Consider the following 21,585-nt stretch of genomic DNA (forward strand, 5'->3'; position numbering starts at 1 on the left):
CATCCCAATCCTGTTTTCAGCAATAAAACTCGGAAAAGAAACGAAGAACACCCTACTTTGCATACACTAAAGAACAGAAGAGAAAAGAGAGGCCACCAGCATCTTCAACTCATCCTAACCTCAACTTTGCAAACCTGGGACTGCCCTACTGATGAATTCCTTGGCTTAACCCAAGTTTTCATTCCTTGAAAATCTTGAATCAGAGTTTCACACAGAACATCATTGCCAAGGTGAGCCGTCGTGTGGTTTTTGCTCGCAAGCTTGATGTCGCATCAAAGTGTTCTTTATATGGTGCATGTCAGAGGCTTCCAGCATTTTCTCTACATGAAAGTACCGACTCTACTGATAAAAAAATTTCCTAAATGCTTTTCGATGTTAAGCTTGCAGTGCACCCACAATAGGAGGCATCCTAAGTTCGAGGATTGAATGGCTGACAAAGTAAGTTTTGTGGACCATATTACAAACTGCAAGGTGAAGGTAAAAATGCACTCATCCCAACTCTGAATTCCTTTGTTTTGTTGCTGATTTATTAAACTTGGAAAGGAAACGATTAACACTCTACTTTCTGGCTCCGATCAACGTCCAGGAACAAAAATGTGTAACAATCGAAAGGAAAGCACAGAAAAGAAAAGAGAAGCCAATAACATCTTGTCCCTACTGATATATTCCTCAGGTCAACCCCCAGTTTTCATTCCTTGAATCTTCTTGAATCAGTGTTTGACACAGAACATTAATTCCAAGGATTGCTTGGAAAGCGGCCCAGGCTCAACTCAAGCAATCGGCGGTCACTGCTCAGAAGCCTGACGTAGGCCCTGCCGAGGGCTGCTGGAGGAAATTCAAGATAGTGCCTCCTGAGAAGAGAGAAAGAATAAGCATTACTTGCTATTATTAATGGATCAAATTATCTGTTTCTACCATATGACCTGTGAAAAAAAAATCATTTATCTATACTATAGTTCATCATCATATAGCGAGAGGAAGTATTATGAGTATGTGACCTATGCGTCGAACAAGATTATAAAGTACCCGCATGTAGGAGCTTGGCCACCAGTGAAATCATCTGCCGAGATCCAATTCGAGTGATCCCGTGGCTGCTGATTAGTCTCCCTGTAGAAGGTGGGCGACCAGTGTAACTGCACGATGGTGACAGATTGGATCGCATTAGCTTTATGGTGAAAAATGGTTGATTTCCAGTCAAATTAAATTCCAGGGTCAAAAGACATCATCTGCAACCTCTATTTCGAGGATTCCCGGCTTGTTTTCTTCGATAGTGGCTCTAATAGAGGAAATGTCCGACCATCGTATCTCCATCTTATACTGAATACCGTTCATGAGAACTTCCCAGGCTAATATCTCCGTTGCAAAGAAGAACTTTGCTACCAAATCCCCTTCATGTTCTGAAGCAAACTGCACATACGCATACCTTGATTACTTAACGAGAGGAAAGAAAGGAAGAAGGAAAAATTCTGCTCTTCATCATCAATTGTAAATTGCATAGAACTGACATTGAATCTCAATTACCTGCCAAGAACCGATTCTGATTAACGTAGCAGGAACACGTGCGACTTTCAACTGTTCCATGTCGCGACGATTCCTTGGCAGGTCATTGCGTAGTATCGCAAGACGAAGGCGCTGTGGTTTCAGGAACAGAGCAGTCCAGACTCGGTCCATGAAAATAACGTCCTTATTGAGCCTTAACATGAGCGGCGGCGGAGCCTCCGCGTGTTCTTTACCCTGCAAAAGAGATAACGGTAGATCACGTTCAAAAAGTGCCAGGCATCGCGCATGGCAAAAGAGTTTCTTGTCCACGCAGTTCAAGAATCCGTCAACCCAAGAAGATACCCCAGATGGCATACTGGCATCAGCATTACCATCATGATACATTCCATCTTTTCTGCCTATGATGGTTCTTGATATCATCATCATCATAAGAAGAAGATGAAGAAGAAGAAGAAGAACCTGGTCGCCAGATTCTGGTGGAGGTTGGGGTGGTGACGCCATGGCAATGCTTCAGTTGGCTGAAACTGTTGGATGGAATTGGGAGCCAAACGATGATGATGAGAAGAGAGAGGGTTGTTATGATGATGAAACGGAAACTGCGCAGAAGCAGAGAGAAGAGTGACTGCACTGCACTCAACCCTGCTTCTATTTATAGATGCAAACGAGCCCCCAACACCAGAAATTCGTCACATCTGAAGAAGAAAAAGTATAGCAACGGTGGGAAAAAAAGAAAAGAAAAGAAAAGAAAAGTGAGTCCAAATTACTAACTCAAAATTATGCACGAGCTATTCTAAAATAGATATACATACCTATGATTTTCCAGTACTAATGCCAAAAAAATTTTAAAAAATCCAAATAGACTTATATGCATTTAGACTTCACTCTCACATAGACTCGATTCTATGACAAAAGTTGGATTTGAGTCTTTTTATTCAACTATTATGGAGAAGATATATCGAGACGTTATATCTATCTCTCTTGCAAAGCGCATCTCATATCCAGTTCGATAGATTAAAATCAAGAGTGCCCACTTTCTTGTTTTTTTTTGTTAGTATATTTTGATGTACTTTTTTTATGTTCTTTTAGTTGCTTTATTTTGCATCGATCAATCTATTTCTTTAGGTATGATTAATTCGATCAGTTAAAAGTGTTTATTATCTCTTTGAGCCGTGCGAAAGAGTAATCCCCCTAAACAATTACTTTGCACATATCAATAATAATCTACTATTTGATGTTCTACAGCCAAAAGATATGAAAAGGGGAAAAAGACGAAAAAAACAGAGAATCCCCGGGAATTGACTGGACTAGAGTCCTACAAAATGAATTTAACTTGGTAAATCTTTTTTTTTAAAATTGATTCCCCCGATGGAAATAACTTAGTAAAGAAAAAAATTAAAACGGAATCAACCTGGAAAAAAAAACTTCCTTCACTGAATTCATAAAAGGCGGCTTGTATGGTTATAATGACATATAATGACCAACAAATCGGAATCAACGTTTTTATCCCAGCTTCTTGTGGGGTTAAAGAACAGCATTGGCTTATGTAAAGGTTGAGGTGATCCATTTTTTTTTTTTATTTTTATGGTGAATGTCAGAGATTTCTAGCTTTTTTTTTTTTTTTTAATAAATTGAAGTGCCAATTTGAAGTATTGACCAAACAACCTTCCTTTGTTGTTTACAGTGGCAGGAATCCTAAGTTTGAGAATTTATTGCTGAAAAATCAAGTCTGTGGACAATATTGCAGACTGCAAGGTGGAGATAAGAATGTACTCAACCCGATTTTTATTTAGCAACAAAACCTGGAAGAGAAACGAAGAACACCCTACTTTGCCTAAAATAAAGAACAGAAAAGAGAACAGAAGCCACCGACACCTTCAACTCATCCTAATCTCAACTTTGCAAAACTGGGACGTCCTATTGATGAATTCCTCAGCTCAACCCAAGTTTTCATTCCTTGAAAATCTCGAATCAGAGTTTGAACACAGAACATCATTTCCAAGGTGAGCCGTCCTGCGGTTTTCGCCCATAAGCTTGATGGTGCATCAAAGGAGCGAGATGCTCATAAATTTGTTGTTCAGATACAGAGGGACCGAAGTTGAATTGGTCGTTAGAGCTAGCATATGCGTTATGTTCCTGTCCGACACCCATTGCATCGCCGTGGCTTGCAGAACCTACTGCATACGAAGCTATTGATGATGGGAAAGTGACGTTCTGCTCCAAGGGACCGAAGATGAGTTGCCTGTTAGTGGTAGCACATCCATCCATTGCATTGCCAGTGTTTGCAGAACCTACTGCACTCGGCGAACCTATCAACGATGGGAAAGTGCCACTCTGCTCCGAGGGACACATGATGAATTGCCCGCTGCTGTTCGCATATCCATCATGTTCCTGTCTGACACCCATTGCAACGCCATAGCTTGCAGAATTTACTGCACTCGGCATACTCGTTGGTGATGTGAAAGAGGTGTTCTCCTCCAAGGGACAGAAGATGAATTGACCACCGCTGTTCACATATCCATCATGTTCCTGTCTGGCACCCATTGCATTGGCATTGCTTGCAGAACCTATTGCACTTGGCAAACCTAAGCGTGATGGGAACATGCCATGAACTGCAGGGAGAAGCCTCGGGTCATGCGAGCTGATTGGATCGAAGAATAACTGCCGTTGTGGATTCCTCATGATTGCAGGAGTTTGCAGGGTGTGGACCCCTGCTTCTCCAGCATAGGGTGAGTACAAATCTTCTCCAAGATAGAGGGCTGGACCGGCCCTGGCCACGGCTGTGGCTGCAGTTGTGGCTGCAGGGTGTAGAGGTGGAAGGTCTTCGAGCTGAGAGTTGTTAGATATCTGATCCCATGGATTCATTTGTGAATTCTCCAATCTGTGGTTTTCGAGAAGTTGAGAATCCAATACTGTGTTACACCAACAAATTGAGAGTGAAGAAAGTGAGCCTGTGATTGTTTTGAGACAATTTTCAAGCTTTGATATATACATCTTTGGTGAAAAAGGAAGAATATATGACCATGTAAAGGCGACAGATAAAGTGATCATATTCCACCTGTAGTAAAAAAAATGTAAACTCTCAAGGTGACTAAAACTTTCTCGTGACAAGGATGCTGCGTACCTGACATCGGCGGAGTAGAATTGTTCCATTGACGGGCTTGCTCCATCACTGCTTCACATGATTGTCTCCGCTGGGGGGTCAATGCCGGCGGATATGCATTCCGAAGGTGGACCTGATGCGCATGTGGCATTGCCATTGCTGATCTTGGAGGATATTCATCGCAATTAAAGTGTTGCGACGTGTAGAATGCGTTTTTCACACCGCTTGGAAAGCGGCTCTGGCTCAACTTAAGCAACCGGCGGTCAGTATTCAGCAGCTTGACGTAGCCCTTGTCGAGGGCTGCTGAAGGAAATTCAAGATAGTGCCTCCTGAGAAGAGACTAAGCGTAAGCATTACTTCATATCAGATGGATCCACTTACCAGTTTGTACTATATGACTAAACCTGTGAAATCATTTATGCACACTATAGCTCACAGTCCTAGAGCGACAGGAAATACTGGAATATGTGGCTAATGTATCTGACAAAATAATAAAGTACCGGTACATAAGAGCTTGGCCGCCAGTGAAATCATCTGCCGAGATCCAATTCGAGTGATGCCGGGGCTGCAGATCAGACTCCTTGTAGAAGGTGGGTGGCTGGTGTAACTGCACGATGGTAACAGTGATTGGATCATTAGTATTATGGTCGAAAAAGCCGGACTTTTAAGCCAAAAAATTCCTGGGTCGAAAGAGATAATTCAGAACCTCTATTTCGAGGATCCCTGGCTTGTTTTCTTCGATACTGGCTCGTATAGCGGAAATGTCCGACCACTGTATCTCCATCTTGTTCTTCAGACCGTTCTCGAGCACTTCCCAGACTAATTTCCTTGTTGCGAAGTAGAACTTTACTACCAAATCCGCTTCATGTACAGAAGCAAACTGCACGCATATGTACCGTCGGTTAATTAACCAAAAGAAAGAAAGAAAAGAAAATTTCTGCTCTTCCTCACCAATTGTAACTCATCAAGAAGTTGCCAGCAGAATAAAAAATTAAATCAAGCGGTTCAAGTGTTTTAAACAGTTGGTAGAAATCTCACAAAATTTTACGTTAAATTTTTCGAACGTTAGAATATTTAAATATTAAACTGTGTCATTGCTTAACAGTTAAGAACTGTTGGGATGTGTGCGACTTTTAACTTCTGATTACAGAAGTAACACCGAATCGTAGTTACCTGCCACGAACCAATTCTGATTAATGTAGCAGGAACGTGTTCGGCTTTTATCTTCTCTTTGAGTTGGACTTGTTTGGGGTCCTGGTCTATTGCAGGAGGACGAATGGTCTTTGATTTCTGGGACCTTCCCTTTCTTGCTTGGTACCGGAAAGAGTCAGTCTTATTGAGCCGGAGCCCGAGCAGAGGCAAGTTCTTGAGCGTCTCAGCGATTCCCTTAGCCTGCAAAAAGACAACAGTTGACCATGAACATCCGAAAAGAGTGGGAGATCTTTTCATGCACGGCGAAAAAAGATCCAAACTTGTCTACACGGTTCACCAATCTGTCGACCCAAGAAGAGACCCAGATCGCGCGTTGACATTATCATCACTGTTACGCATTACATCTTTTTGCTTTTTGACGATCTTTGACGTCATAAGCATCCAAAGAAGAAGGAGAAGGAGAAGCAGGAGGAGAAGAAGAAGGAGAACCCGGTTGCTAGATTCTGATGGAGGCTTTGGTGGTGACGCCATGACCATGCTTCGGTAGAGTGGAACTGCGAAATGGGATCGAGAGAGGGTTGGTATGATGATGATGATGATGATGATGATGATGATGATGAAAGAAAGGGAAATCGGTAGCAGAGACGAGTGAGGGCAGTTCGCGCAACTCCGCTTCTATTTATAGAGATGCAGAGAAATGCCAACGCCAGATTCTCAAAATCTAAACAAGAAAAAGCACAACCCCATCGAGAGATCGAGAGAGAGAGAGAGAGAGAGAGAGAGAGAGAGACATGAAAACGTCACAATCATGCATGGGCTAATCCAAATAATCCATTCTTGGATCCGGATCTTCTTTGTTTGACTCCTGTTAAGAAAAACATACTACGGAGTCGAAGCACATCTCTCTCTACGGAGCGTCTCACAACCAGTTCATAGATAAAACCAATCACAAATTACAACGTTCGGCTTTATTATTATTATTATTATTATTATTATTATTATTATTATTATTATTATTATTATTATTTTGCGTCGGTATATTCTAATATGCTGTTAATTATTCTTTAGGTTGCTTTACTTCGTCTGGATCAATCCGTGTTTTTCTCAATTTTATCCACTGAAAGTAGTTATAAGCAATATCTATCTGAGGAGTCCCGGACCAATAAGAACTTTGCAGATATGATGATTCTCTAATATTTGATTTTCTAGCATAAGTAAAAGGAGATAAGTAAGAGGATCTTGACTGAACTTGAGAGTCCTAAAAGATCTGACTACTGTCTGTTTGTTGGGGATAATCAGGCAAAATCTATTTGATTTGATTTCGCTCGTCCAGCCTAGACAGAATTAACTTAGCGAAGAAGAAAAAACTAAACCAACAAAAAAAAAAAAAAAAAAAAACAACTGGCAATTCATTTGCCTTCAAATTTCCAGATATATTGCAATTCTTTTTTTGCCCCAAAAAAATTATGTCGATGGCTAGTAATTATCAAGCTCATGTTTGACTGTGGTTGAGAGAAGAACAGGAGGCATCTAGCGTGACTTTTATTTCATGTTCTCACTTTCAATTCAATATTCTTTGTTGTATTAAAGTCGACTAGTTAAAATTAGAATGAGAACCAGACGCTGATCCTCTTATATTAGCTTCTTCACATTGTAATTTGGGCATTTGAGTGGAAATATGCATACATACTGGGTTACTTATATTTTTAATGCAGAAATGCCATTGTGAAACATATTTTATGTTGTGTTGTAGTTATTTTTCCGTAATCCCAAAAATGATTAATCTCCAGTATCATAAATTTTTATTCATACCATTAGTAGAAAACGTTCTTAAATGCGAAAATTCATATATGAAACCGAAAAAGGAATGGATAATCAAAATTCACAAAATGCAATGATAAGCCTACGCAAACTAGGTATCAATAGGAATGAGTTAGAATTTCCTTAAATTTCCCTAACATAGAGGCTCGGGGTAGCTCCTCGTCTAAAGCATGAGAGTGTGGTCATATCACTTAAAGCCATAATAAAGAGTAATTATCATCAAATTTAAACGTGTAGCTCATTGGATTCAACGATGGCACTTATTAGATTCAACCATTCAATCATACCGTCTATGGAGGAACAACAATTCTTCTTAGAGCAAATTCTATCTCGAACCTTGTACAATTGCCGTTTATCCACGATGAAAAAGGCCTATGATAAAGAGCAAAGCAGTAAAAGTGGGACTTTTTCTAAAGTGGATGATGATTGAATCGTACATCAACTAAGGAATTTTGATCCCTAAAAGGTCAAACAAGTGTTCAACAGTGGCCGCCGTCCCAATAGGCAATAGCTGGCACTTGTATGGACTCAATTTGGCATTGGCTCAAGTCTCCATATGATTGGGTTCACGTGGCTCAAGTCTCCAACTAGAAGTATATCCTTGACTACATTTATGCAAGTCTTCTTCTATAGTACTTCAACTTCAGTTCAAATCCAAGATGGGATGGAAGAGAAACTAAAAGTTATGTTTTAAGTAGACATCCGTTCCAAAGTTAACCGCCCAATATAGTCATAATCACTCCTTTCTTAACAAGACGGGCATAAATGAAATTCAATCGATAAGAATTGGGCTTGATAGTACTTGAGCATTAGGGTGAAACCCTACGGACTAGTACTAGGTCAACCACTCAGTCGATACTTGAGATAGATGGATTGTGATATGTTACAAACTTAGTTTAGATTTGCAATTATGTATGTAAACGGTGTTATATATTTTAGCAACTTCTCTTGTCATATAACAAGGAGTTTCTTGCATGGGGAGCACTTGAGAACATTCAAAGTTCCTCGCCCGAGTCATCTTAAAAGAGATGACCACATTTGGTGGAGGGAGTCATGACGCAACATTTTCATAGTCTTTAAAGTGATGGGAGGATTTTAGCCAATATCTTCTTTAATTATTATGAAAACTTGGGCACGTGCAACTCATTTTTTTATTTAAAAATTGCAGTGCCCGTGCGAGGAGATAAAGAAAAGAAAGGTGATAAAGACATCATGTGAGGTCATGCAATGGCAAGATGGCAACTCAGGGAAATCTCACCTTTGTGGAAATTGATGATCCACCAGTTTAAGTGAGAGAGATCCAGAGCAACTTCTAGGTGGATGGATAAACATCGATTAAAGTCATCATTAATATGACTGATTATGTATTAACTAATATGATATTCTCGTCTAGTCTTAGTAAAAGTAGTGGAAGGAGTCTATTTGTGGGATGCTCTATCCGGTGAGATTGGAACTCATTGGATGTGTGACTTAGATACATATCATTAAGTAGGCTATTCAATCAATCAATGTTTCTATTTTTTATTTTTTGTACTTGTGGCTAATTGGGAAAAATTTCAAGACCTACAATCGGTTCCTTTGCAATATATCTTAGGGGTGGTTGTCACCTCGTCTCGACATACCAGGTAATATTGGGGAGGCAAAAGGAGTGCGAGATGGACTATTTGTAACGACCAGGGCCCAGGTCGTTACACAATTACTTCGGCTTCTATTGTTTTTTGGGCCTCATATGTGTCTAGTGCCCGAGTAAAAGGAAAATCTCATAATTCATGAAGAAACCTTTATGTATTTTGGATGTACAGCATCTCCGGGCACCCAAAATTGATCGTCACATGCCAAAGTATTTCAATACTCGATGATTGGTTTTGAGTGGATAGAAATGTTGTAGTGTCGATGCACTTGAAAATTTCTCAATTTCAATTTCTGGCTGTTATTTAAATTAAATTAGTGCTTTCCACTTGTTTCTTCCCTTGGGATAGAGTTTAGAAGTGGATTCACATAAAGCAATTTAACAGTCCATGGGTCAGCATCTTCAATACACTTTATTATCCAACTTCTAGATTACTTTGGCTAGTGATGACTAACTACCCTCACGCTTCCCCCAACAACGTAGAAAATTCAGATTAGGGATAGAATCTCTTTTTACCATCAAATCATCGCGCAATTAACTGAAAGTGTCTAAGATTGTGAGTTCAATGAATTCTGCTATATTATATGCAATAAAACCCTAAAGAAGTACTCACGATTTGAGTGAGAGTCTGTTCTCTATGTCATATATCATGTGGATTTTAGGAATTATAAGGTTACCTTTTTTACCCCATTCATATGAAGAAATCACCGAGATTTCGATACAAAACTACAACGATTGCATAGATAATTGATCAACAGAACCGTCATTACCTCGCTTAATTAACAATCTTTTTGGTTACCGTAGATATTCAAAAATTTGGAGCCATAAGTTAATGATATAAATAAAGAATATGTGCTTTGGAAGTCCTAAAACTTTAAATAAAATGCCATTGAATCATAAAGCTTATAAAAAGTGTACTCAAGTTATAAATCTTGTCAAATTGGTATAAACAAATTCTTCCATTAACTCTGTTTATTTAAATTAATGGAAAATGTTCACGTGGCTTTTTTAAATATTTTCTCTCTCCTTTGTGGCCAAGACTTGGCCAAAACATCAAACACAAGATTAAAATATCGTTGTTTTGGATTAAATTGTAATTTTTATGATCAAAATCTTAATTAAATAGAAAAAAAAAATTGAAAAAACCCAAAAAATTAGCCTGGGTCAGAACCCTCTATCTAGATTTGGATAGGAGTTGCCGGCCCTCACCCAACTGTGGTAGCCCTCGGCGAGGGTCACCATCGGAATTACCCCATATGGCCCTTTTAAGTGATGGAGGGGATGGTGGCAAGGACCTGCCATCCTTACTTTTGGCTTCCCCACCCCCCCCTTGTTATTTTTAAATAATTTTTTTATTTAATTAATATTTTGGGTAAAAATTAGAATTTAGTCCATGTCATCGCCACGTTGGGAGAGAAAATATTACAAAAAAACTATGTGAATTTTTCTATTAAGCTAAATGGATGGAGTTAGTAGGAATACTCAATTGTACCAATTTGATAAGTTTTAATATTTGATTGTATTTTAATAAGTTTTAAAACTTAACGGATTCTAGGATTTTAAGTGCATATACATCTTTAAATAAATGTAAAGAGGATCGCTTCTTCAAATGAACATGTCAGGATATCAATTTATTTTCTATCAACCCTACATTTTTTAAGTCCTGGGGTTGATGGACGACCATGTCGTGGGGCTGCTCAAAAGCTTCAAGTGGATAAGAGAGAAAGATAGGCACACCGAAGGTAATGATTGGGAAAAATTAGATAGAAGATTGCACATGACTCTCTTTCCACGCAGAAACTTTCTACAAAGTTGCTGTCAATCTCGAGAAGGGGGACCATCTCCCTTTTGACTCGAGTAGATGACCCAATCATTTTCTAGGAAAGCACAAGTTTGGATTTGATGGGGCATCGATTGTGATTTTGCGGTCGTCACATGCCACTCCCAACATAGAGAAATATAGAGCATGAGAATAAAATTCGTGACGTCCATAGTGGAAGAATGAGATGGACTGGAGTGTGCACTAGCTTGGGGATTGGTGGAAGATATTCGTGACCTGCCGCCCCCTTTATTTGCTTTCTTATTGTACGTTTCCAAATTTCATCATAGGCCAAAAATCCAATCCGCACGTGAAGAGATGAGTTAATTTTTTTTTTAAATATTAAACCACACATTTTATATATTAATTTAAATTTTCACATCAATTAAATTTTACCATTAGCACAAAAAATCGTAAAATAATTGAAAACTTTGAAAGTCGACACTATTTTGAAACCCTATTCAGTTAGCATGCGAGAGTGATTAATTATGCTTCGGAGCTCGTAAGTCATCTGAAACCCTATTTAGTTAGCACGCGAGAGTGATTAATTATGCTTCGGAGTTCGTAAGTCATCAAATGTACACATTAATGCCAAAAGAAAGATTACCTACTTTCAAGAGCTGAGATATTGAGTATCATTGCCATGCAGACTCCATATCATGCTCTTATTAAAGAAATGCATAGATCAAGATACATGCACGAGATCTTTGGTGGGATCCATTTCCTCCGACGATGAGAAGCCATGCGTGGAACTTGGGAATCAAAGTTGCACGTTTCGGTATCCATCTTTACCTCCCCTTTTGATTTTATAAGCTGAAGCATCGTGAAGTCCACGTTTGTGTGCTCGTCAGTGGAATGCTTTTGCTCCTAGTCGAACTTGGGGGGTCTCGATTTTGATGCTGCGGTTCGTTATTTTGCCCCTCTGTACGCACTCTAATCATGAGAGGAGTCATTATTCATTGAAATGTCCACGACCCACTTTCGAACGTCCATGTTCAGGTCGGCCAGGTCTCTTCTAGGATTGTTCCTACGGTGGCTTTTTACTTTAACCCTATAGAGGCGGCTACATGAAAAGTAACTAAATAGGTTTGCAAATATGCATGTTCGGGTCGGCCAAGTCTCTTCTAGGACCATTCCTATAGTGGCTTTTTAGTTTTAACCCTATAGAGGCGGCTACATGAAAAGTAACTAAATTCGTTTGCAAAATCTTGGTAACTGACGCTATGGGATTAGTTCGGTGGCTAGAGGACAAGTTTATGTGTGTTGATTAAGCATGCCACACGAGTTTCGCTCTTGGACCACTTGCCTTCATATTTTTCACTCGAGTTTTTTTTTTTTTTTTTTATGAGGTTAATGATGCGAGTTGTGAGTCTGAAATTTCCCAAAGATGGGAAAGCTCACCTTTGCGGAAAATGAATCTCTTGTAATTATAAAAATACTTTTGATTTTAGGTCGTGAGAAAATATTTAAAAATTTTATCTCAATTCTTATCCAAATTTCGAAATAGTCGGGATGTAAAATTTCTAGAAGATATTCTCTATTTTTGATAAGGAGAATAATATAGGAGAAATTACCGCCGCCACCAAGAGTCCTCCGTAAAGGAACTCCAACCATCATTAGAGGGGGTCACCTCCCACTTAAGGGGTTAGTTTTCCCTCTTCAAGCCCGGGGCCAGGCTTTCGCCTCGGTGGCGCACCCCGTGGTCCTTCCTCCTGTTTTTACCCAGTGTTTACCCCAACACAGCAGGTTCTCCCTGGGGGCTGGGGGCTGACTCATGATCTTGTCGGGAGCAGTTTAAAGACCTATTCAAGTCTTATGGAGTATAAACTGTGTGCTTGCTAATACGTTAAAATAAAAAATGCGTTTGTGGGCGGGTCGTGGAGACCTTCGTAGGAGTGAAAGGTACCTTTGCTCTTAACCGACGCTATGGCTCCAAAAGAGATGGCCGGTTAAGAGAAATTCAAGGCAATAATTTGAGAAGAAAAGGAATCAATTTGGTCCTTGCTCCAAGGCATGCGAGCGTCAGCTGAAGTTTGGATGAGCAGGAGCTGGAGGTTGACTCATCACTCTGTTGGGCAGATAAAAAGGGGGTTCACACCATCAATGACATGACATCACTTCGCTTTTCTTTTCCTCAATGAGTGTCGGTTGCTAAAATTTCCTTCTTTCACACTTGCTTTGGGTCATTGGGGCACATTTGATCATCAAGTCATCGAGATCTTCGCCCCTTTGGTTGAAAGCCTTTGACGAGTGAGTGTGATCAGACAACAGGGGACAGTCACGAGCCTGAGTTATTTTAGGGTTTTATCTCTCCAGCAAGATCATCTGCTCAACTTCCGCTCTGGGCGTATCACTGATTTTTATGAACTTCCCATTTTGAAGGTTGGGGGAGTTGCTACTAAGTTGTCAGTGTGGTGATGTTTAGGAGGAGAAAATAGTAAGTGTGAGATATAAATAGGACCATATTTTCACTCTCATCATGGCTAAAGCATTCGTCGTCACAATGCTTTGATAATATTAACTTTTGTGGGTCATATCTTTTTGGCATTTTTTTGTTTGGTTGTGGTGTACCATTTGTTTTCTTTTTGTCTTTTCTCATGGGTCCCATTTTTCTCCTTGAGTTTACTTTACTCCTCTCCCTAGCCTCTTAAATGCAGCCGTGGTTCACACCTTGGTAGTACCCATCAAAAACAGAGAGAGAGAAGGAGAGAGGGAACAGTCTTTTGTGATTTGTCTTTTCACTTGTCCTCTAGGTCATGTTTGTTGGGTAATTTGAGGTTCTCTCGTTTCAAAAGTTAAGTTAAAAGATGAAGTTTTCTCTCGTGCTTATTAATGAATCACCAGCTATTTTTACAATTGATATGGGACGATTTCAATAATCTTTCCCTCATACTTTGTGGTTGTGTCAAAAGCACAATAACTTGTAACTTTCCCATATGACTATTAAGTCTAGATTTGTTGGCAATCCGAGATTTGATATAAGTATTGGGTAGTTTTGGATTTCTTTCATTCCAAAAACTAGCTCAAAAGATGATGTTTTTCTTCATATTTATAAATTGATCATTAGCCCTTACAACCCTAACAATGTTGTGTTCGTTTTTGAACCGTTAACGGAAGTTTGATACCCATAAATTCAATAAACCTAAAGGCTACCACAACTTGAACTAAATGCCTATTAGAACACAGGGATCCAAACAATTGACAAGCAACAAGGCCACCTCATCTCATAAGGGCTCGGACTTGAGGGTCGAGTTCACAATCACCTCTTCAGCCCTTTCAATCAGAGGCAATGATGGCTTGGCAATCGAGATTAGCGGGGAAGTAGGAGAGACTATGGGGGCAAGGAGGGGAAAATCCTCGCCGGTCTTGAGGATGGAATAGTCATTCTTGAAGGTGGCATTTTCGGTGTGCGTAAACAACTTAGTGAGGGTAGGAGGAATTGAGCCATGGATCTGGAGGCTGGTAAATGGTGGCAAATCAATGATGATGGTGACAATTAGGACCAAGAAGATGAAAACGGAGAAACAAACATTGTTGAGCAACTTCTGGATCTGAATCTGTAATGGACTTCTGGATCTGAATCTGTAATGGGGTTGTTCTTGTCTTTGTGATCCATCGATCGAAGAGTTTGATGCGAGAGGGGACAATCGGAGAAATGATGGGTTTTTTTTTTGCTTACAATTGAGCTTTTGAGTTGAAGAAATGGAGATCGATGAGGACTAGTTGTGTGAGGAGGAAAGTGGTGTTTTAGAAAGAGAGAGAATAAGGAGAAATAAATGAAAAGAAGGAAAGTGGGACAATGAAAAAAGAGAAAGAAGAAAAGCAACTGAAAATTGTTTTAAAAAGGTGAGACTCGCAAAGGTTATTATTGTTAAATTATTATGATAGGGAGTATTTTAGCCATAATGGGAGTGAAAAAGCATGACCCTATAAATAATGTTGTCTATTTAAAATATTTAAATAATATTTTGCGCATTCATCTAATAGTATGAATTTTTAGAGCAATTGGCATGATCCCACAAAATCTAACATGATATTATAGCCAAGCCTTTTCCCTATTATGTGTATGTCCACCTTGTTAATTAAATTTCACATGACAGTCCTAATCCGACTTACACATGAGAAGGTTTGTTGAAAATATCATGTCTTACAACTAGTATTATATGTTCTTTATATACATGTGTTCTTTTTTCATCTATTAATTTAAACTTTTAGGTTTTATTCTCAATATGGTCCTTAGCTGGCATCAACATCGAGATTGCTTCCCAATGAGATTATGCATCAAAATGGATGACATATTATTGTATGTAACACCCTTTCCTATCCAGCAAGACGCTTGAGCAAGTGAGAAGACCCTACATTTTTTTCCTTATGAGGTTGGCATTTGGGCACCTTAGAGCACACTATCAACCTAATCGAGTCATCACATTGCGGACGTGTCCCTCCATGACCTAGTTATTGCAAGGTGAGAGACCCATATAGATAGTTCTAATATGATACTTGTAGTTGGCGCTCGAACCTATGACTGTAATTCATGAACGCGGATCAACATTGAGTCTTAATTAGCCTCGGTAAGTTCTCCGAAAAATCTTAAGGCTACGTTTGGTGATCTGGACATTTTTGCTAAATAGGATAATGTCGGATAGAATAATGATAGGATAGGATTTTAAATATCAAATTCAATGTTTGTTGACATCCGGATATTGCATGGATTCAAAAAAGTATTATTACTATTATGAGTGTTTAATTTACAGGATTAAAATTGAAAATAAACCATGGAAGTCATAAAAACTATTAATTTTTTTGCAATCTTTATCCATGTCAAACACCACTCTTCTCCGTGACTTCGAGGACACCCACAAGACACCCTCTCCTTCTGAGACATCCCTTTTGTCGCCGTTGACCAACCCGTTCGTTCTCTTTTATTTTTTATTTTTTTTCCGAATTCTCTCGTGGAGGAAGAAGGGAATTGAGGCTCGATATGAATTCGTCTTAAGATATATTCGTGGTGCTTGTGCTCTAGTCCTTTGGTGACCATTGTGGTGAGAGAAATAAAAACTAGAGAAAGAGAGGAAGAGTGATCATCGAGCGCAAAAGTGGGGAAAGAACACGTGATTTAGCAATTTTCTAAATTCCAATCTCTTATCTGGGTTTATCCCATTCCTTAGAAGATTTTTTTTTTTTTTTATCTGAGTTGTATGCATCATTCAAAAAATCAAATAGAATAAAAGTTACTTTATTCGGAGTTTTATCCCACCCACCAAATGTAGCTAAAAGAGGTGATTACTCCCGCGATGGGCCAGACAACATAAGCTCGAAAGACCGCATGATTTATCAAATTTTCCAAATTTCGTATGTCCATATCTTATTTGGATCTATCACATCCCCTAGGTGACATTTTTTATCTAGACTACACTCAAGTTATATCTGGTCATGTACGGGACTTCAAGTCACTCCAAACACCGAAAGGGACGAAAGTTATATCACCTAAAATTTCATCCGGTCCATCAAACGCAGCCTAGAAAGGGCAATCCAATCCTTGTTTGAGTGGGCAATTTACCTCCTCGATGGGCCAGCAGACAACATAAGCTCAGCCCAGGATCGATCCGTTCTTCAACTGTCTGAATTAATGAATTTCGACTTTGGTCCCCAGCCTTCTTTGTAGGCTTTAAACGCAAACGGCGAGTCGGCGCGTTGGCGCGTTTTTCCTAATCGCCCGACTCCCCTTCCTTCCTACTCCGGTCAATTCCACTCCACACCCCACGTGTGCGGCTCTGGATTCTCCCCTCCCTGTCCGAATAAAAGATCGAATTTTTCCCCCTTTCGACGCGGTCGATTTCCTTAGGTTTTCAATCGGATTGGGGCTAAATCTGAATTAGGGTTTCTTAAACCGGCGCATTATCGCTGCGGGGGGAGCGATGGATATCCAGAGGAAGCGAGTCCAGCTTCTGGTCTTCGTCGTCGGCATCATCGCTCTCAGCATGACGGGTACTGTAAATTTTTCTATCGATCCGCTCCTGCATTCGCTCCGTAATGTCGTTTCTTCTTCTTCTTCTTTCCCCGTTGACTGCAAATTTCGAGAGTTTTGGATCTTGGCGCGGCGAGTTGAGACGATTGTGCAGTTTGGTTTCCGTGATATGCGAGTTCGAGTGTTGGGCTGCGATTCTTTTGCGGAATACGGAATTGGGTTGAACAGTGTTCCTGCTAGTCGAATCTATTGGTGCTTGTGCTTGTGGGTTTGGTTTGGAATCTCGTTTTCCTGATTGTGGGGAACGTGATGTTGAGGTAAATCGATGAGTGGGTAGTTCGTGAAGTATTCTACTTGATGTAAATTTCGTATTTTTACGTGATCGGTGCATCCTGTGTTTGTTAGGTGATGAAGCGTTGAGTTTAAGCAATCTATTGATCATCCAGTTGTTTTCATGTCGCCTGTCGTAATCCGGCTGGAGTGTCGATAGTAGATAGTTTCTGGCTGAAGTAAATGTAAATTATGCCCATCAATGCACTTTCCTAGAGCATAAAAACGGTATCCAATTTGTAACAGCCTAGATGGTGCATCTATGGAAACATCTGATTTTCAAACTGCTTATTTCCTGTTATTTCTTAAGCAGACTTGGTAGATTAAAGTATACACATTTTGTTGATCGACCTCAGTCACGTGATGTGACATCTAGAATTCAAGGGAGATGTCAAAGAGATAAGTGCCAGAGTTTGCTTATCATCATCCACCAAGCGGGAGAATTATGTTATTACATTGGTTTCTTTTGTGGTTTTTTGAGGTCTCTGTGTTTAAGCTCTATGATGGCCTGTGGATTTCTTGTGGCATTTATGAAAACTGATATGTCGACCAACTTTTGGTCTTTCGCAGCCGAAAAATGCCGACAGCTAATGGGGGAGGAGGGGTCATCTCAGAGTGGTAAGTTTACATTCTTGAATTGCTTCGACATGGGCTCTGGAACCCTAGCATGTTCGGTGAAGGAGGGAGTGAAGCTCTATTTCTACAACATACGGGCAGCCCATGTCGAAAGGGCTAGGGTCCTCGCGATTGAGACTGCGATTGTCGACGCGATGGCACAAGGGTTAACATCCAAGGATGCAGCCAAGCAGGCACAGAAAGAAGGGGCCAAAGCAGCAAAATTGGCGACTCGGCAGGCCAAACGCATAATAGGACCCATCATATCTTCAGGGTGGGATTTTTTTGAAGCTTTATACTATGGTGGTACAATGACAGAGGGTTTTCTCAGGGGATCCGGGACTCTGTTTGGTGCTTATGCTGGAGGCTTCCTTGGTGAGCAGAGACTTGGGAAGTTCGGATATCTAGTGGGAAGCCATCTGGGAAGTTGGGTTGGAGGTAGGATTGGGCTTATGGTGTATGATGTCGTCAATGGAGTGCATTTTCTGCTTCAGTTTGTTCAGCCTCAAGAAGAGGAAGCAGGGGTTAATGAATCCCCAGTTTTCAAACATTTTGAAGGTTCTGAAGAGTCTTATGAGACTCCTTTTGGTAAGAGCTCTGACGCTTCTGAAGATTATGTTGCTCATGAGTCAACTACTTACTCCGAGGCTTACTCTGAGGCTTCTGAAAATGATGATGCTCACGATTCAACAACTTACTCCGAATCATACGAAGAGTTATAAGTTTTAGAGTGCAGGCTTAGGGCTGCAAAATTGGTGAGATTATTGTTATGCGATTAGAGTCGATAAAATATGATTAAACTGCTTTTTTTGGTTGATCAATATTGTTGTATATATTACTGTTATATGTGCATCATAGAGCAGATTGTGATCTTAACTTTTTCGTAATATGAAGTTGAGCTTTATGAATGTCATTGATGGTGCACATGTCTGCAGAAAATCAATGATTTGAAAAACATTTCTCAAAATGGATTATTTATATCGCCTGGAAAGTCTAGAAGAAAAAAGTTTTCATTGTCACCAACAATCTATATCTAGACATTTTTGTTGATGTTGCTTTTCCGCAGAACAACCATTCTGAAACTCTGATCATACCTCAGAGCAGCGGTCTATGCTCCAGTGAAACGTGTACTTATGCAGGTGGCGGCTTAAGGGAGGGTTTTAATCGAGGATCGGAAAGGGCTGACTTGGTTATGTACTATCTTTTTGAATATTTCTTAAGAATATGCTTTGGTGATTTGGGAGTTCTAAGCATCATATAAAAGTTCATATATTGTAATGGTCAAGGTGAAACTCTGTCATTTGATTGTATGTATATTAGGGATGAGCATGGTTTGAGCGGGTAATTCTCACCCTAAAACTGAGAAAGTCTGTCCTATTCCCGGGGGTTTATGGGTTTCCTATTCCCGGAACCGGAACCGGTCTCACCAAGCTTCACGCATCCGCACTATAATATGCTAGAAAGAATTATACAATGAAATCACTTCCTCAAAGACACTCTAATGAACCAACATTATTAGTATGTTAGGAAGTGTGTAAGTAAGATAGCATACTCACCAATTTTTGTTATAAACAGGCCAAAGTAGATAGTTATCCAACATAAAAACTAGTACTAGCCTAGGATTTAGAATTTTCATTTTTTTAAATTAAAAATTAAATATATATTTCATATGTATGTTGGTCTAGTCACTTGAAATCAGAAATTGGATCAATACTCATCGGTTTCATTAAATTAGAACTAGGAACCGGACTAATTCCATTAGGAACCACCGGTTTTTGGGCGGTCCAAGTAGTTCTCGGTTTTTTTGGCATTACCCTTAACACATATCTTTCAAATCGATGAAAGAAAGAGAAAATATTATGGGCAACTATGATGTCACTTCACTTTTACGATATTTCATTAAGTGAGCAACATGTATCCTTGCTGGGCTCACCTATCCCCTCTCTCTTCACGGTTTCTCTCTCCCTCCCGACTCACAATCTAGCTCTGCTCTAAATTTCTGCGCTTAACCTCAACCTCTCTGTATATCTCATCATCCCCTCAAAAGTGTACACCCACATTCGAGAAAAGAAAACATTAAAATGGGTCCTCTTTCTCTTTTCTCATCTCTCATTAAATTTCCTTACTGGTGCTGCTTTGTAGGGTCATCATCGTCCATCTCCTCCTGCTACTCTCCTTGGCCCTCCTCCGTCAGCCACATGCCCAAACCACAGATCTTGTCTTTGTTTCACGTGGGTTGGTTTGAGTAAAAATAGTTTCGTGTTTATATAGGTTTTGTTAACAATTGAGCGAGCAAAAGTTGTGTCTGGATTTCTAAGCAGCTTCGACAGTGCCCGCACGGAAAGTGGAGTCCTGAGCTTTGGTTGGAGCGGTCGATTTCCCCTGGTCCTTCTTCTTCCTCAGAGCTTTCATGGAGGAAGAGAGGTTCCGATTCTTCTCCTTGGCCCCGTCCGTCTCTATGCGCTCTTGCTTGCGCTCTTCACTGCAAAATGGCGTGTCCCCTCTGCAAAATTTAAGACAGAAATCAGCCTAAAACAAGACGACGGAAGCCAGCAGGGAGGGGCAGAGAGAGAGACCGTGAAGAGAGAGGGAATAGGTGGGCCCAACAAGGACATGTGTCGCTCAGTCAATAGACTATTGGAAAAGTGAGTTGGTATCAAAGTTGCACCCAATATTTTCTCATAAAAGAAAAGGCTCTTACTATTTGAACGATTTTTTGTTTTTGTTTTTGTTTTTTTTTTTTTTTTTTCGGTAACATGGAGTTGGTTCGACTATTAGAATGATTATTCATGAAAAATTTAATAGACTATTCATTTTGAGTTCATGAGCATATTTCAATGTACAATCACACATAAAGCAACTGCACTCTACCAATTCAAGACAAAGCATTATAATGTCAAATTATATGTATACTAAAAGGCATTAACACTCTCTAAAAGCCTTCTTTGTTGTGTTGAACATTCCAATGACACTTAGTTAACATGTATCAAAAACTCTCTTCACGCTCTCCGATACACAAGTTTAGAATTCGACATACACGGGTTAATTTTAAAAATTGGAGTCAAAATTAAATATGTAAATAATAATAATAAATAATAATAATAATAATAAATGAGGAAAGAAGAATAGCATAATCTTCTTTTCTTTTCTGAGTCTCACTTTCCGTGATATACAATTCACCCCTGCAAGTTTGTTTTTTTCTTTTCTCTTCTCTTCTCACGCGCTCTAACACGCAAGCCCAAAATGTAGATAACTTGTTTTTTTCCTCTAAGTTTTATGGATTATTATAATAGATTTAAATTTTTCAAATTGAAACAATAAATGATATTAACATATTGTGGATTAATATTTTTAGTGTAAATTTATTCTAGACTCTTTTTTATTACTTATTTATTTGGGAATTTGAATCAAATTAATTTGATTATATATAAAAATGTACATTTAATATATAACATATTTCAACATGTCAGAATTCTCTATTTTCTGATAAATGATGTGTCGCCATGTTGTATTGCATCATGTGTCGCGTATCAGTATCGTTGTTACTCAGTATGTATAGGATGATGTTGGGAAGACAAGTCGCTTATGTTAAGGAAAATTCGCCCTTAGGTCTCCTTACTACATCTCCCCATATCCATTGAGGATTCAAA

General features: G+C 39.5%; 2 protein-coding genes across 5 annotated transcripts; one reads left to right on the top strand and one right to left on the bottom strand.

Moving 5' to 3' along the window:
- Positions 1-3,300: 3,300 nt before the first annotated feature.
- On the bottom strand, positions 3,301-6,336 carry LOC104417300. Of its 2 annotated transcripts, XM_018860873.2 has the most exons (6): positions 6,242-6,336; positions 5,774-5,992; positions 5,307-5,480; positions 5,101-5,207; positions 4,622-4,929; positions 3,301-4,409 (listed from the first exon to the last, which is right to left on the bottom strand). In XM_018860873.2, the coding sequence occupies exons 1-6, from the start codon at positions 6,287-6,289 to the stop codon at positions 3,490-3,492; spliced, it is 1,776 nt and encodes a 591-aa protein (XP_018716418.2). In that variant the 5' UTR covers positions 6,290-6,336; the 3' UTR covers positions 3,301-3,489. The 2 variants fall into 2 exon arrangements, with proteins under 2 accessions (XP_018716418.2, XP_010026905.2); XM_010028603.3 differs by lacking the exon at positions 6,242-6,336 and having other exon boundaries at positions 5,774-6,090.
- Positions 6,337-16,703: 10,367 nt separating this feature from the next.
- LOC104414669 lies at positions 16,704-19,280 on the top strand. Of its 3 annotated transcripts, none has more exons than XM_018862069.2 (3): positions 16,704-17,010; positions 17,891-18,690; positions 19,002-19,280. In XM_018862069.2, the coding sequence occupies exons 1-2, from the start codon at positions 16,941-16,943 to the stop codon at positions 18,655-18,657; spliced, it is 837 nt and encodes a 278-aa protein (XP_018717614.2). In that variant the 5' UTR covers positions 16,704-16,940; the 3' UTR covers positions 18,658-18,690; positions 19,002-19,280. The 3 variants fall into 3 exon arrangements, with proteins under 3 accessions (XP_018717614.2, XP_010024130.1, XP_010024129.2); XM_010025828.3 differs by having other exon boundaries at positions 17,891-18,523; XM_010025827.3 differs by lacking the exon at positions 19,002-19,280 and having other exon boundaries at positions 17,891-18,848.
- Positions 19,281-21,585: the final 2,305 nt, after the last annotated feature.

Source organism: Eucalyptus grandis, chromosome 8 (assembly GCF_016545825.1).
Source record: "Eucalyptus grandis isolate ANBG69807.140 chromosome 8, ASM1654582v1, whole genome shotgun sequence".
NCBI classification, from domain to species: Eukaryota; Viridiplantae; Streptophyta; class Magnoliopsida; order Myrtales; family Myrtaceae; genus Eucalyptus; species Eucalyptus grandis.